An 11,435-nucleotide genomic window follows, 5' to 3' on the forward strand; every position below is an offset into this window, starting at 1 on the left:
AACTGAACAACTGAGTGTGCTTTCTTTTTTGTTGCACGTGCATTTTTTTCCCCCTCTGTTCCTCTTCTTTGTTTGAAACATGCGTCAGTCTTTATCTACTACTATACTACTTGATTATATGGAGAAGAAAGAGAGGGAAGCAGGAACTGAGATCAATATGACAGAGCCTCCTCACTGTCAAGAACCTGAAGATACATCTTGACCTTTGACCTTACATCTGAAACTCAAATCTTTCACTCCAAAATTTGTTGATCAGATTTAAAATGTTGTTTGATCATTTAACAATAATATATGACCTTTAGAGGTAATTCTTATTGTTCTGCTGTTTGACTTATATTTTGCTCTTTGTATGTGGATGTAAGCATATTATTGCTGGTCTACTAAAGTGAGGACCAAGCCAGAAAAAGTCTATGAATCACCTATAGACTGACTTGCTTACATTATTTATCTTTTTAGAAAAATATGATTAAATAATACAGATAAAAAAGATAAATAACTATACATAAATAACTGCTAAAAAGTTTGTTTTTACAGACATCACACTACACTCCACCTGCCACACATACACAAAACAGGAATTACTTTTATCTCACTACTGCGATCTCGCTGTGAGCTTTCAAGCAAAAAAAAAAAAAACATAAGACACATGCTTTGATTCTTGAAGGGTAATATTTTGACAACTGGTTCTACATATTCAATCCCTCTTTTGTACTTTGAGTCATATCAAAAGTTTGACAGTAGGCTAGCTGTGTGGAGGGACATTACCCAATAACTTTATCATGCATAGCTGAGAGAATGCGGTTGGCATATCTCAAAAAGTGATTTTTCATTTTGACTTCAAGTGTTGTGCAAACCAATTATATTGGATTATACACCTTTATCTCATACAGAGACTGGCCACACCTAACATTTTCTCCTGTTACACCCTGCAAAACTAATATAATGGCTTACAACATTACACATAGTGGCTGTAGAAAGCCATAGAAACATATTTCACAACCCCAGTAGCATTTCAAACCGACGGTGTCATTCAAAGTGTTGCTATCACACAGTGACCAGCAGTATTTACTGTAGATAATTCTGCACCGTTTGAGGAAGTAACACATCACCTCTCACCTCCCCCGCCCGCCCACACTGCCCGGGACTTCCTCCTAAAGTTTTCCTCTCTAGCTGGACACACCAGAGGAGGTCACGGGTTCCAGGAGGCCCCTCTGCTCTTTGACGCAGTGTGGCCCCGGATTTGGCCCTCAACAGTTATGCAGGCTCATTAGAAACCAGCGTGTGGAGCGTGTGGAAGGCTTTAATATAACGATGACCATGTTGCCCTTAGCAGCGGGTCCTGTAGAGGAGTGTTATTGAGAAATAAGGGGAACTTCTTAGATACCACCTTGTTTTTATGTCAAAGCTTTCTTTGGTTGATTCCACTTATCCACATAAATATTGATTAAAATACACAGTATAGTTTTTTTTTTTTTACTTATAATTGGAATTTAAGGCTATTTTCGAGTGGGGAAAATCAATATCAGTATAGGTTGAGATTAAGTGTCTACTCTTTCCTTTTTAGAGGTCAAGAATAATGAAAACCAAACTTGTGGAACTTGAAGATAACAGTCCATTAATTTAGTAAAAATGAACACCTTTACCTAACACCTTTGTTTCATTTGGCCTCATATCCTAAATGGAAACATTACAAGCTAATTGTCTTTGGTTCTTTGAATGTTTTGTTTTTCAATAGGATGTTGCAAGAAGATAATATAACATGATACGCTATCTGGAAACCTCACCTTGCAAGGGAGTGATGAGTAATGTTGAAAATAACAGAGAGGATGGCACACGTCTTTGTTAGCGTCACTCCGAACGCCAACGCAAAATTGCTAACTATATCTCCATCTCAGTAATCAAACGCTACTGTGTGTTTGGTAAAGTAAAACGAAATAATTACTTCTAATGGTCTCATCATTAGGGAATATCTTAAATCTCTTTTTCATATGGCAACATTTTGGGAAAGTTGAATAAATGGATAAATGCAAAAGTCTTTAAAAAAAAATGGCTCAGATACATATTTTGTTTATTCTCCAGAGGAGTATTTTCCAAATACAATTAAACACTGTGTGGCCTTGGCTGGGTCTGATTCTCAATCCACGCTATTATCTCTTCACTACCGCCCCCGCTCTTTTTCACGTCTACTGTACAAATAAGGAAAAATACTAGGGACCAGTAGACTGCCTCCTACACATAAAGAACAGGAACACACACAAAACCACTCAACCACACATCTTCCAGCCATTCAATGAAATATAAAATTTGGCAAGATAAGAAAGCATTTCTATTGATCTTGTTCATTCAGAAAGACTGACCCAACTAGCACTGGACTGCACAATCTCATCAGTTCACATTAAAAGCTCTGTTGCTCAAACATTAGCGTTGTGCTACAATTTCAATAGTCTTATCACTGTACAATACTATCAGTAGACCAGAAAGCAAGCTGGTCCAGAGGTGATAACAAGCTGTGAACAAGGTAATCCAAAGGGTGAACAATCCCCTCTAAGAAAGCATCATTTGGGTGAACAACAAACCCTCTTTTACAAGGCAATCAAACTAAGGTTACACTGCATGTGATGGCTCCTCCTGCAGCCATGCTAGCTCCACAGTGTCCCTCTGTCTCAGGTTTGCAGTATGCGCGGCAGCTCAGTCCTCTGCTCCTCCATGCGTCCCCCCTGGACCCTCAGCAACAGGGAGAAGAAGTCCTCATCGTCCATGGGGCCTGGAGCCCTGCTACGCTGGTCCTCCAGTCTGCCCTGGGCCTGGGAGGGGTGGGTGGGGAGAGGGGGTAATGTTAACCAATGTCTGAATGCATGAAATGATGCCTGCAGTCAAATAACTCTCCACTAGCACTGACATGACACACTAAGACACTTTCTGTAATTCATTTTCCAAGAAACACGGCTGTCTCCTCCTTATGTCACCAATCAAAATGTTTAAACTTGCTAGTTCAGCCGATCATACTGATTTTTTTCTATGTCGATATATATATCACAATATGACTCACGTATGCAAAATCATACGGCAAATAATCAAATGAATGTTCATCCCATTGAACCGAATGGTAATGTTAGGTGTGATGTTAAATAAAACGAAACGAAACGAAACTAAGAAATTTTCAAATAATTAAAATGTTTCATATCTCATTTTGTCAGAGTTTTAAAATAAATTTTGCGTGTTATCAATTTAGGCAGCAGAATTGTGCGTCACGATATCCCAAAATCCCCATATCATCACGATACGGTTCCACTGAAAGATGATAAACGATAATATTGACTTATCGCCCCGCCCTAGTTCGGCCTGCTTACTTGCGTGGTGAGAATCATGTTGTACAGGTCCTCTTTGGGCACAGGAAGCGGAGCAGGCTTTCTCACAATAGAGAGTTGCTTTAAGCTGCCTCTGAAACTTCTGGCTTTTGGTTTTGGGGGTGGAGACCTGTCGAGCTCTGCCCTCTGGTCGTCCAGCCGGCGGGCCTGAGCGGTGGCCACCAGCTCAAAGAACTCCTCCTTTTGCAGCGAAGTCATGGAGGAGAAGACGACTGTGGGGAATGGAGACAGGAGACGCCATATTTAGGTGACAGGAGACTTGCCGTGGTCATTAATTCTCATATTCTGGAGAAAGAAATACATGGAAATATGCTATATGCTCGCTCGAGTTTCAAAAGACTCCTGAGCTGCAGTGGTTTCATGTTGTTTCAGCTTGATCAGCATGAGTCAGACTCAGAATCACTATGTGGAGGCGAACGCATGGAGTTGCATCAGTTTTGTTGTCACTTGTAAACCACTGTAAAGCGCAGCAGCTTCTCTCTACGCCCTCTCACCTCTCTTAGCAGGCTTGGTGGTGTTGGGCTCAGAGTGGCACCTCCTCCGCACGAGGCCACCCTCCAGCCTGAAGGAGCAGCGCTGGTCATTGAGCCGCCTCCCCTCCTGCAGGGTGCAGAGCAGCTCGTACAGCGCCTCCGGGAAGTCAGGGGTTAACCGGTGAGCCTGAGAAAGACAGGGGTGGGTGGCAGAGAGAGAGAGAGAGAGGGAGGGAGGGAGGAGAGGTTTCAGGCTCACAGTGAGTGGCACCGGCTGTGTTTGTTGGCACAGCAAAAGTATTCTTCGCTCTACACCCACGTACGCTTTTACAGAATGTTTTTCAAGTACATGGTGGCTAGTTTAGAAAGTCGAGAACAGTAAGAACAGACACTTTGTTCACGGCAGCACTTGCTAACTGAGTTACTGTAAAGGTGATGTTGGGGCACAAGGCAAGACTCAAGTGAAATTACAGTATCACAAACCTGTTTTTGATCATCCTGTTCCCTCTGTGTTCCCTCGGACGGCTGGTCAGAGGAAGTAAGTCCATTTATGTCCCCTTGAGGATCTGTTGGTGCGACCGTGTCTTCTTCTGTGTCTCTGGTTTCCCCAGGTATTTCCTTAATCCTCATCTCCTCCTGCGTCTGCCCTTCCTTCTCTTTATCATCTCCGTTCTGTCCATCATTCGTGCTTTCAGTTTCTTTTGGCCTACCAACTTTATCCTCTTCATCCCCACCAAACTCTCCTCTGTTCTCTTCCTCTGTCATGGTTTGTTGCTTTGGTAGCCTCTCCTCTTCTAAGCACGATTCACTTTTTATATTTTCTTCAGTCTTGTCCTCTCCAGTCTGTCCATCTTCCTTTTTGAGCACTGACTCTCCGCTGCTGACAGCCAAACTGCTGACCGCCCCTCTTTCAGCGACACCCTCAGTCACATCCCCCTCTTCGGTGATGACAAGAGGTTCCAGCCGCCCCTCTTCATCCATTTCAACTTTGACCTCTGTGCAGTCCATTAAGCTCTCTGTCAAAACCTGACGGGGGAAGACACACAGAAACAGTGAACTATTATGCCAATGACTCCCATTGACTAGGGTCTCTGGTGTTGATATTTCTGAGAACAATACAGATATTCAAATAAGATCACACATGTCAAGCCTTAACTCGCTGGAATGACATGCAGAATGAGCAGCTGTGCTTATCTCTTCTAAGAAAATGTATGAGAAACCAGATTGGCAGGTTCTAGCATGTAGTCTACAGATGTTTAAGTCGAAAATCCAACTGCAAGTAATATTTTCCTGTCTGTCGACTAAAACACTTTCAAAGGGCCTCGATACGTTGGGCAACAATATGGACAAACTTGTATGACAACATTGTCTGAGAAAATGTCAACTTCTTGTTGCTCAGATGAATTCTACTGTATATTTTGCCCTTAGTATCACTGGAATTCCTGTTGTACATTGCCCTGTCATGTTGCCCAGAATGTTGCCTTGTGTATCACAGAAAAAATGTAAAAAGTTCAGTATTTTATTTTCTCTTACCTTTATCTTTTGTAATTAGTCTCTGAAAAGCATCATCTCTTGAAGTCAACACAGACTGAGAACAGCATTTTTGACTTGTCACTTGTCAAATATCTTTATGAAGAAAAAAAAAAAATCTGGTATGAATACGGTTTCACATGCCGACGTGACAAGCTCTCGCCCTTTTCTGCCTGCCTAACTACCTTTTCTCTCTCTCTCTCTCTCGCTTTCTCTCTTCCTGTTCCTCTTACCCCAACCCACCCCTATTTATTTAGCCCACATCTGTCCGTGTCATGCTATTATGAAATATTACTGTGAAAAGCAAAAGGAGCCCCGTGCGTTTAGACAGCCTCAATATGTTCACAAAGCAAGGGTTTATTGTTTGAGATCAACTTAAAACTGTCTAAGCAGCGATAGGCAGCTGCTGCTTTCAGTGCTCTTTTGATTATGTCAGAGCAGACTGCAACATGTTGAAACAGGCGCCTTGTTTTTCTGACACTGCTGTGGTTTTGGCACACATCCTGTTGACTTGAAGCTAAAAAGAGAAGTAGACTTAGACAAGTGAGAGAAACTGTCAGAGTGAGATGATCACTTTTGACTTGAGAAACTACAAAATAACTTCTTAGAGGAGGGTGTTCATTGTTTTTCAGTTTATGCTTAGAGCCAGGCTCAGTAATTATAGACTTTTAGATTAGACTATAGACCCTATCTAAACTTCAGTAGATTTCATCTAATCTCTGACAGACACAGAGGCATGCGCACACACACACACAAACACACACACACACACACACACTCTCTCTCTCTGCTTCTCTTTTCTAACTGAAATGTTGAGAATAGTGTAGCTTTGCTCTTTATTTTACATTGAACAAAGTGGTTTTACCTGGTTTGGATGCAGCAGCCCAGACTCACAGCTACTCCTCTGCCACCACAGAAAAGCATTCACTGTCAAATTTTGTAATGTATTTATACGGCTTGTACCTTTTTCTATCAATCGCTAGGGGACCCTGGTGCTGCCTCAGATGTGGTAGTGTTTTTTGTGTGTGTGTGTGTGTGTGTGTGTGTGTGTGTGTGTGTGTGTGTGTGTGTGTGTGTGTGTGTGTGTGTGTGTGTGTGTGTGTGTGTGTGTGTGAGCACAGTCGGGCAGCAGTCGTCGCCACTGTGCGTCGCTGAAGATGTTGCAGCAGCAGCCTCTCACGGGCAACGGGCCCTCCAACGGCCGGGGACTTGGCATGAGCGGCCACCCCGGGATGCATGCTCTTAACTCGGTTCACCAACCTTCCCAGCACCGGTCCGACGGAGGAGACCCGGGCCTCGAAGGCACAGAAAACGGACATGAAACCCGCAGAGATATTGGTGACATACTGCAACAAATAATGACCATCACCGACCAAAGTTTGGACGAGGCACAAGCAAAGTTAGTGACAACTTTGAATTTTAAATTTAACGTTATTTAGGCTGCAGTTTTGTCGTTTCGTTGACTCCGTCCGCCAAAGTTTCCTGAACTTCGATCTATTGTTTGGGTTATTTAGCCAGTAGTGCTAGTTGTACAAATTATCGGTAGGTAACGAAAAAAATAGTTACTTTTACTATAACCTATTCCGATTCAAATGTAGTTGGGATAGCCTACGAGTTTGTTTTGTTGTTCATATTTGCAAGCATTCGTTTCATAGTGGGTGATCGAAAAGAAAAAAAAACCGTTGCTATTGTTAGCTGGCTAGGCTAATTGTTGGCTAACCCAGCGGTAACCAGGGCTTAACTTACCAGCAGGCGCTATGTTAGGTTAATGTTAATATTAGCACGACTGTAGCATAGCAAACAATATGTAACTGTTTTGTGGACAAATTGAAACCAGACACATATGAGATCGCAAACAATTGAAAATACCACTAAGCTAAATGTCTATCATAAGCTCCAAGCTAGCCAGTCAACAGTTACCTTCATAGCCACAAGCTAGCCACAAGCTAACGTCTGCTAAATTAGCCATGCTAATGGTGGCTGGGCTGTCACTTCATTTGTCTTGTTTGTTTTGGTCAAATTGCAAGTTGTCACTCCACGACTGGCTAAAGTTAGCCTGCTGTCCTGCTAGCTACAAGTCATGTTCTTCTCTTCCTGCACAGGAAACATGCATTGAACTGTCACCGAATGAAACCTGCACTGTTCAGCGTTTTGTGCGAGATCAAGGAAAAATCTGGTAAAGTTATTACACTAGTTTTGATGTTGTCATTATAAACAACTCATTTAATCTTAAGCTTATGCAAAGTTTGACGAGCGTTGTGCTTTTGCCTCATGCATTCACTATTTTGAGACAGTTGACTTTGTCCTGGGTCCGTGTACGTTAAACTCTGGCCAACTATGTCATCAAAAACTCAGAAACATCAAGAATTAAGCATGATTTAACTCCTTGTATTAGTTTCTAACGTAACTGTATCCAATTCCGGACAGCGTTACAGTCTATGCATAAGACCCAAAAATCACTATCAATTACTAATATAATTCATCCTGTACTGTTTTTGTTGAAGTTTCTCATAAATTAACCATTGAGAATTAACTCCTTGTATCAGTTTGTAACTAAATAATAATAAGAAAGTCAAAACTAATGTTAGCTAATGTCATCTGTGTTATGTAAGAATAGAATTTGATCTTATTCTTTTCTGTAGAATGTAAACTCCTCTTTAGCTGCTTAAAACAGAACCTGACTCCAGCATAGACATCAGTGAACACATTCACATTTTCACTGTTGACATTTCACCCACAAAACCAGCGGAGATTGACACTCATCTGAATGACAGGTCTGTCCATGAGGAACGCTCAGGAGGAGGAGCCTCAGGATCCGCAGCTGGTGCGGCTCGACAACATGCTGCTGGCGGAGGGTGTGGCCGGGCCGGAGAAGGGGGGCGGGGCGGCCGCCGCCGTGTCGGCCGCCACCAGCTCAGGAGGGATGTCGCCCGACAGCTCGCTGGAGCACTCCGACTACAAAAGCAAGTTGAGCCAGATTCGCAGTATCTACCACACTGAGCTGGAGAAATATGAGCAGGTACCGTGTCGCAACAGGAGACGAGCGCTGACTCTGCCTGTACACGCTTGCCTATACTGAAGCTGCCCTCTAGAAGCTTAATGCAGGTGTATCTTAGGTCTAGGGTTCACGATCACACTCTGTTGTTAGATATTTTGTGTTTTGGAGATGACAGCAGCTGCTCTGTAATTGCTGTGTAAAATCCAAAGTTACATTTCCCTGACTGAGTTTTGCCTTAGCTTGGGAAACCGCTTTTGCCCATGTGCAGTAGATAAAAACATTATTAGTCATTGTAAACAAACTAGGTATAAGCTCCATATCTCTCCATGACAGCAGGCTTCTTAAGACTATAATACCAACACAACCAAGTCATTAAAACTAGATACTCTAACCTTAGTGTAGCCCCAATGCCTGCTGTTCTCTCCTTGTATGGAAGTGAATGTTATTCAAACTCCATTGTGAAATCCGGCAGTATAATGTTGCTTTGCTTATCAGCAACATGCAGCACATACCTCCTACAACTCAAAGACCTTTTCCAAATTGTTATGGTCCACTATTAAATTTGCAATACATATAATCCACCAGGCAGCCCGTTTTTAATAAAGTTCTATTGAAATCAGCTGCTTTGTGGATTGTACGAATGGCAAATTTACCAGTGGACCCTAACAATTAGTGAAAGGCTTAAATAATAATAAGTTATGCATGTGTACCGATAAGCAAGGCAACATTAAACCAACAAATTTCCCACTATATTTTAACGTGAAATGACATTTTCTGTTATACAGAATGAGGCAGGACAGTCAGTATTAAACATATATATAGGCTTTACTAACCCCAGCAAACTAAAAAGAAATAACACCCCTAGCTGCATTTCCATACCTCCAACCTCCTTCCTCTTGTTCCCCCCCCCCTCCCAGGCCTGCAGCGAGTTCACCACACATGTGATGAACCTGCTGAGGGAGCAGTCGCGCACGCGGCCCGTGTCTCCGCGGGAGATCGAGCGCATGGTGGCCATCATCCACCGCAAGTTCAGCTCCATCCAGACGCAGCTTAAGCAGAGCACCTGTGAAGCAGTCATGATCCTGCGCTCCCGTTTCCTTGATGCCAGGTAGGTGTGTGGGTGGAATTTGTTTTTTTTTCACTTTAGGGCACTTCCCAGGGCAAGGGCACAACGACGGTTAGTTGGTTTTTCCCTGCCCATATTTCTCCAGCCAGTCCAGGCATTTAAACCAGGGACCTTAAAGGAATAGTTCACCCAAAAAGTCTTCTCTTAAACAACAGAAGTCAATGGGGTCCGGTTCCAAAGTGTTCTAAAAAGAGCAAAAATTGAACATAAAATTACTCCATACAGCTTGTGCAGCATAATCCAAGTCTCCTGAAGTCAAATAATTGGACAGTGAGTGGAAAAGACCTGTATTTACACTTACAATTACACATTATTTAGCGCAAATCTTCACTACAGTACAGGTCTATGTCGTGAGGGTGAGTAGATACGGACAGAATTTTCATTTTTGGGTGAACTATTCCTTTAAGATCACAACTCTGCTTCTCTCACCTTTTAGGCTGCTGCCAGCCTGCTATAATTGATTTTATCAGCCCAGTTATCACTACACATATGGGCAGTAGGGTCAGAATATCCCCATCTCCTCAACAGCTACTACACTGCTGGGAGTGGTAATTTTTAGTATATGCTGCTAAAATGGTAGCATTACAGAACCCTGTGTGTGTGTGTGTGTGTGTGTGTGTGTGCAGGGCTCTACAGTAACATTTTTTCCAAGGGGAGCCTGTGCTTGGAAGTAAAATGTCAAATTGCTCATTTGCTCTTTTTAATATTTTTTGTCAGTATGATTTTTTTTTTTGGAGCATATACTAACTAACATGAGGAACACTGTGGAAGTGTGTGTTGTGTGTGTGTGTTTGGGGTGGGACTATACCCACGATATCATCCCTGACTGAGTCTCAAGCTGTGTGTTGGCGTGCGAGTGTCATGGTGAAGAAGGCTTTATATGCACTTGTGCAGTGCATGACAGTAAGAGTGCCACAATACCGTTGAAACCCACAAATGACAACAGATGACGAGAAAGACACGTCATCACTAACCATGGAAATAAACACCTGTTTTTTTCCACCACTCATCGCCTGTTTGTGTCTTATCAGACGCAAGAGGCGTAACTTCAGCAAGCAGGCCACAGAGGTCCTGAATGAGTATTTCTACTCCCACCTGTCCAACCCATACCCCAGTGAAGAGGCCAAAGAAGAACTTGCCAAACAATGTGGAATCACTGTTTCTCAGGTAAACCGCTGCACTTATAAGAACACGCAGGAATTATTTTTTCTGGGTGTTGCAGGATCTTGGGTTTTATTAATTTGCTTGTCCTGCTTTTGGGTGTTCCTGATCACATCCAAGAGGACTATTGAAGGTTTTTGAGGTGGTGTGTTTTTCAGTTTCTTTGTGTCTTCTAACAGATAAATGGGCAAGTTACCTAGACTTAGAGATAAACCAGTGATGATCTCTTAAGTAAGATTCTTCGTTTGACCTATGAACTCTCCGACTGGAAAATGTAGACTGAGCCTTGTATTGTCTGTCTACCACTAGGTGTCCAACTGGTTCGGCAACAAGAGAATCCGCTACAAGAAAAACATTGGCAAGTTCCAGGAGGAGGCCAACATCTATGCCATGAAGACGGCCTTGGGCGCCACGCAGAACGAGGACTCACCGCACACTCCCAACTCCACAGGTACCACAAGACAATTAAAGCTACAGCATGCAGGTTCTCACCTAGAGGCAGTGAAGTGTATTGTTAGCCCCGCCCTCCTCGTCCTCAGTTTGTGAAATTCCAACACCTGTCACTCATCTTTACGAGCTGTCATCTAGCCTGAGGTTGAGGTAACCGGCATCCGAAAAGACACCACAGGCGGTGAAGAAGCAGACGACAAATGCAACGCAACAATTAGAAAAGCAAGGCTGATAACACATTTAGTTTTGCTTTTCTTTCTTTTCTCACTGGTTTCTGCCATTGTTGTTGTTGTTTCCATGACTTCCCTGCACTGTGGCCACTAGCTAAC

The 11,435-nt window shown here is 42.9% G+C and overlaps 2 protein-coding genes across 2 annotated transcripts; one reads left to right on the forward strand and one right to left on the reverse strand.

The window, feature by feature from the left end:
- Positions 1-671: 671 nt before the first annotated feature.
- Positions 672-6,267, reverse strand: LOC139646085 (G-protein-signaling modulator 1). Its single transcript, XM_071521989.1, has 6 exons — positions 6,237-6,267; positions 5,375-5,467; positions 4,325-4,867; positions 3,863-4,028; positions 3,351-3,580; positions 672-2,804 (listed from the first exon to the last, which is right to left on the reverse strand). Exons 3-6 carry the CDS (start codon positions 4,847-4,849, stop codon positions 2,664-2,666), a joined length of 1,062 nt encoding a protein of 353 aa, XP_071378090.1. The 5' UTR covers positions 4,850-4,867; positions 5,375-5,467; positions 6,237-6,267; the 3' UTR covers positions 672-2,663.
- A 223-nt stretch (positions 6,268-6,490) lies between these two features.
- pbx2 (pre-B-cell leukemia homeobox 2) lies at positions 6,491-11,194 on the forward strand (the record flags this gene model as incomplete). The annotated part of the gene is made up of 6 exons (XM_071521987.1): positions 6,491-6,770; positions 7,474-7,547; positions 8,146-8,390; positions 9,287-9,477; positions 10,527-10,662; positions 10,966-11,194. Coding segments are annotated over exons 1-6 (1,117 nt in total), but the record flags the coding sequence as incomplete, so codon positions are not given.
- Positions 11,195-11,435: the final 241 nt, after the last annotated feature.

This window comes from Centroberyx affinis, unplaced genomic scaffold (genome assembly GCF_046629955.1).
Source record: "Centroberyx affinis isolate AG114_WGS23_722 - 3 ecotype Tasmania unplaced genomic scaffold, CSIRO-AGI_Caff_v1 ptg000948l_1, whole genome shotgun sequence".
In the NCBI taxonomy this organism is placed as follows: Eukaryota; Metazoa; Chordata; class Actinopteri; order Beryciformes; family Berycidae; genus Centroberyx; species Centroberyx affinis.

Coding starts and splice junctions, on each gene's coding strand:
- LOC139646085 (XM_071521989.1), bottom strand. CDS start 4,849: ATGGACTGCACAGAGGTCAAAGTTGAAATGGATGAAGAGGGGCGGCTG. Junction 3,581..3,862: donor CACCAAGCCTGCTAAGAGAG/GTGAGAGGGCGT, acceptor CATTCCCCACAG/TCGTCTTCTCCTCCATGACT. Junction 2,805..3,350: donor ACATGATTCTCACCACGCAA/GTAAGCAGGCCG, acceptor CACCCCTCCCAG/GCCCAGGGCAGACTGGAGGA.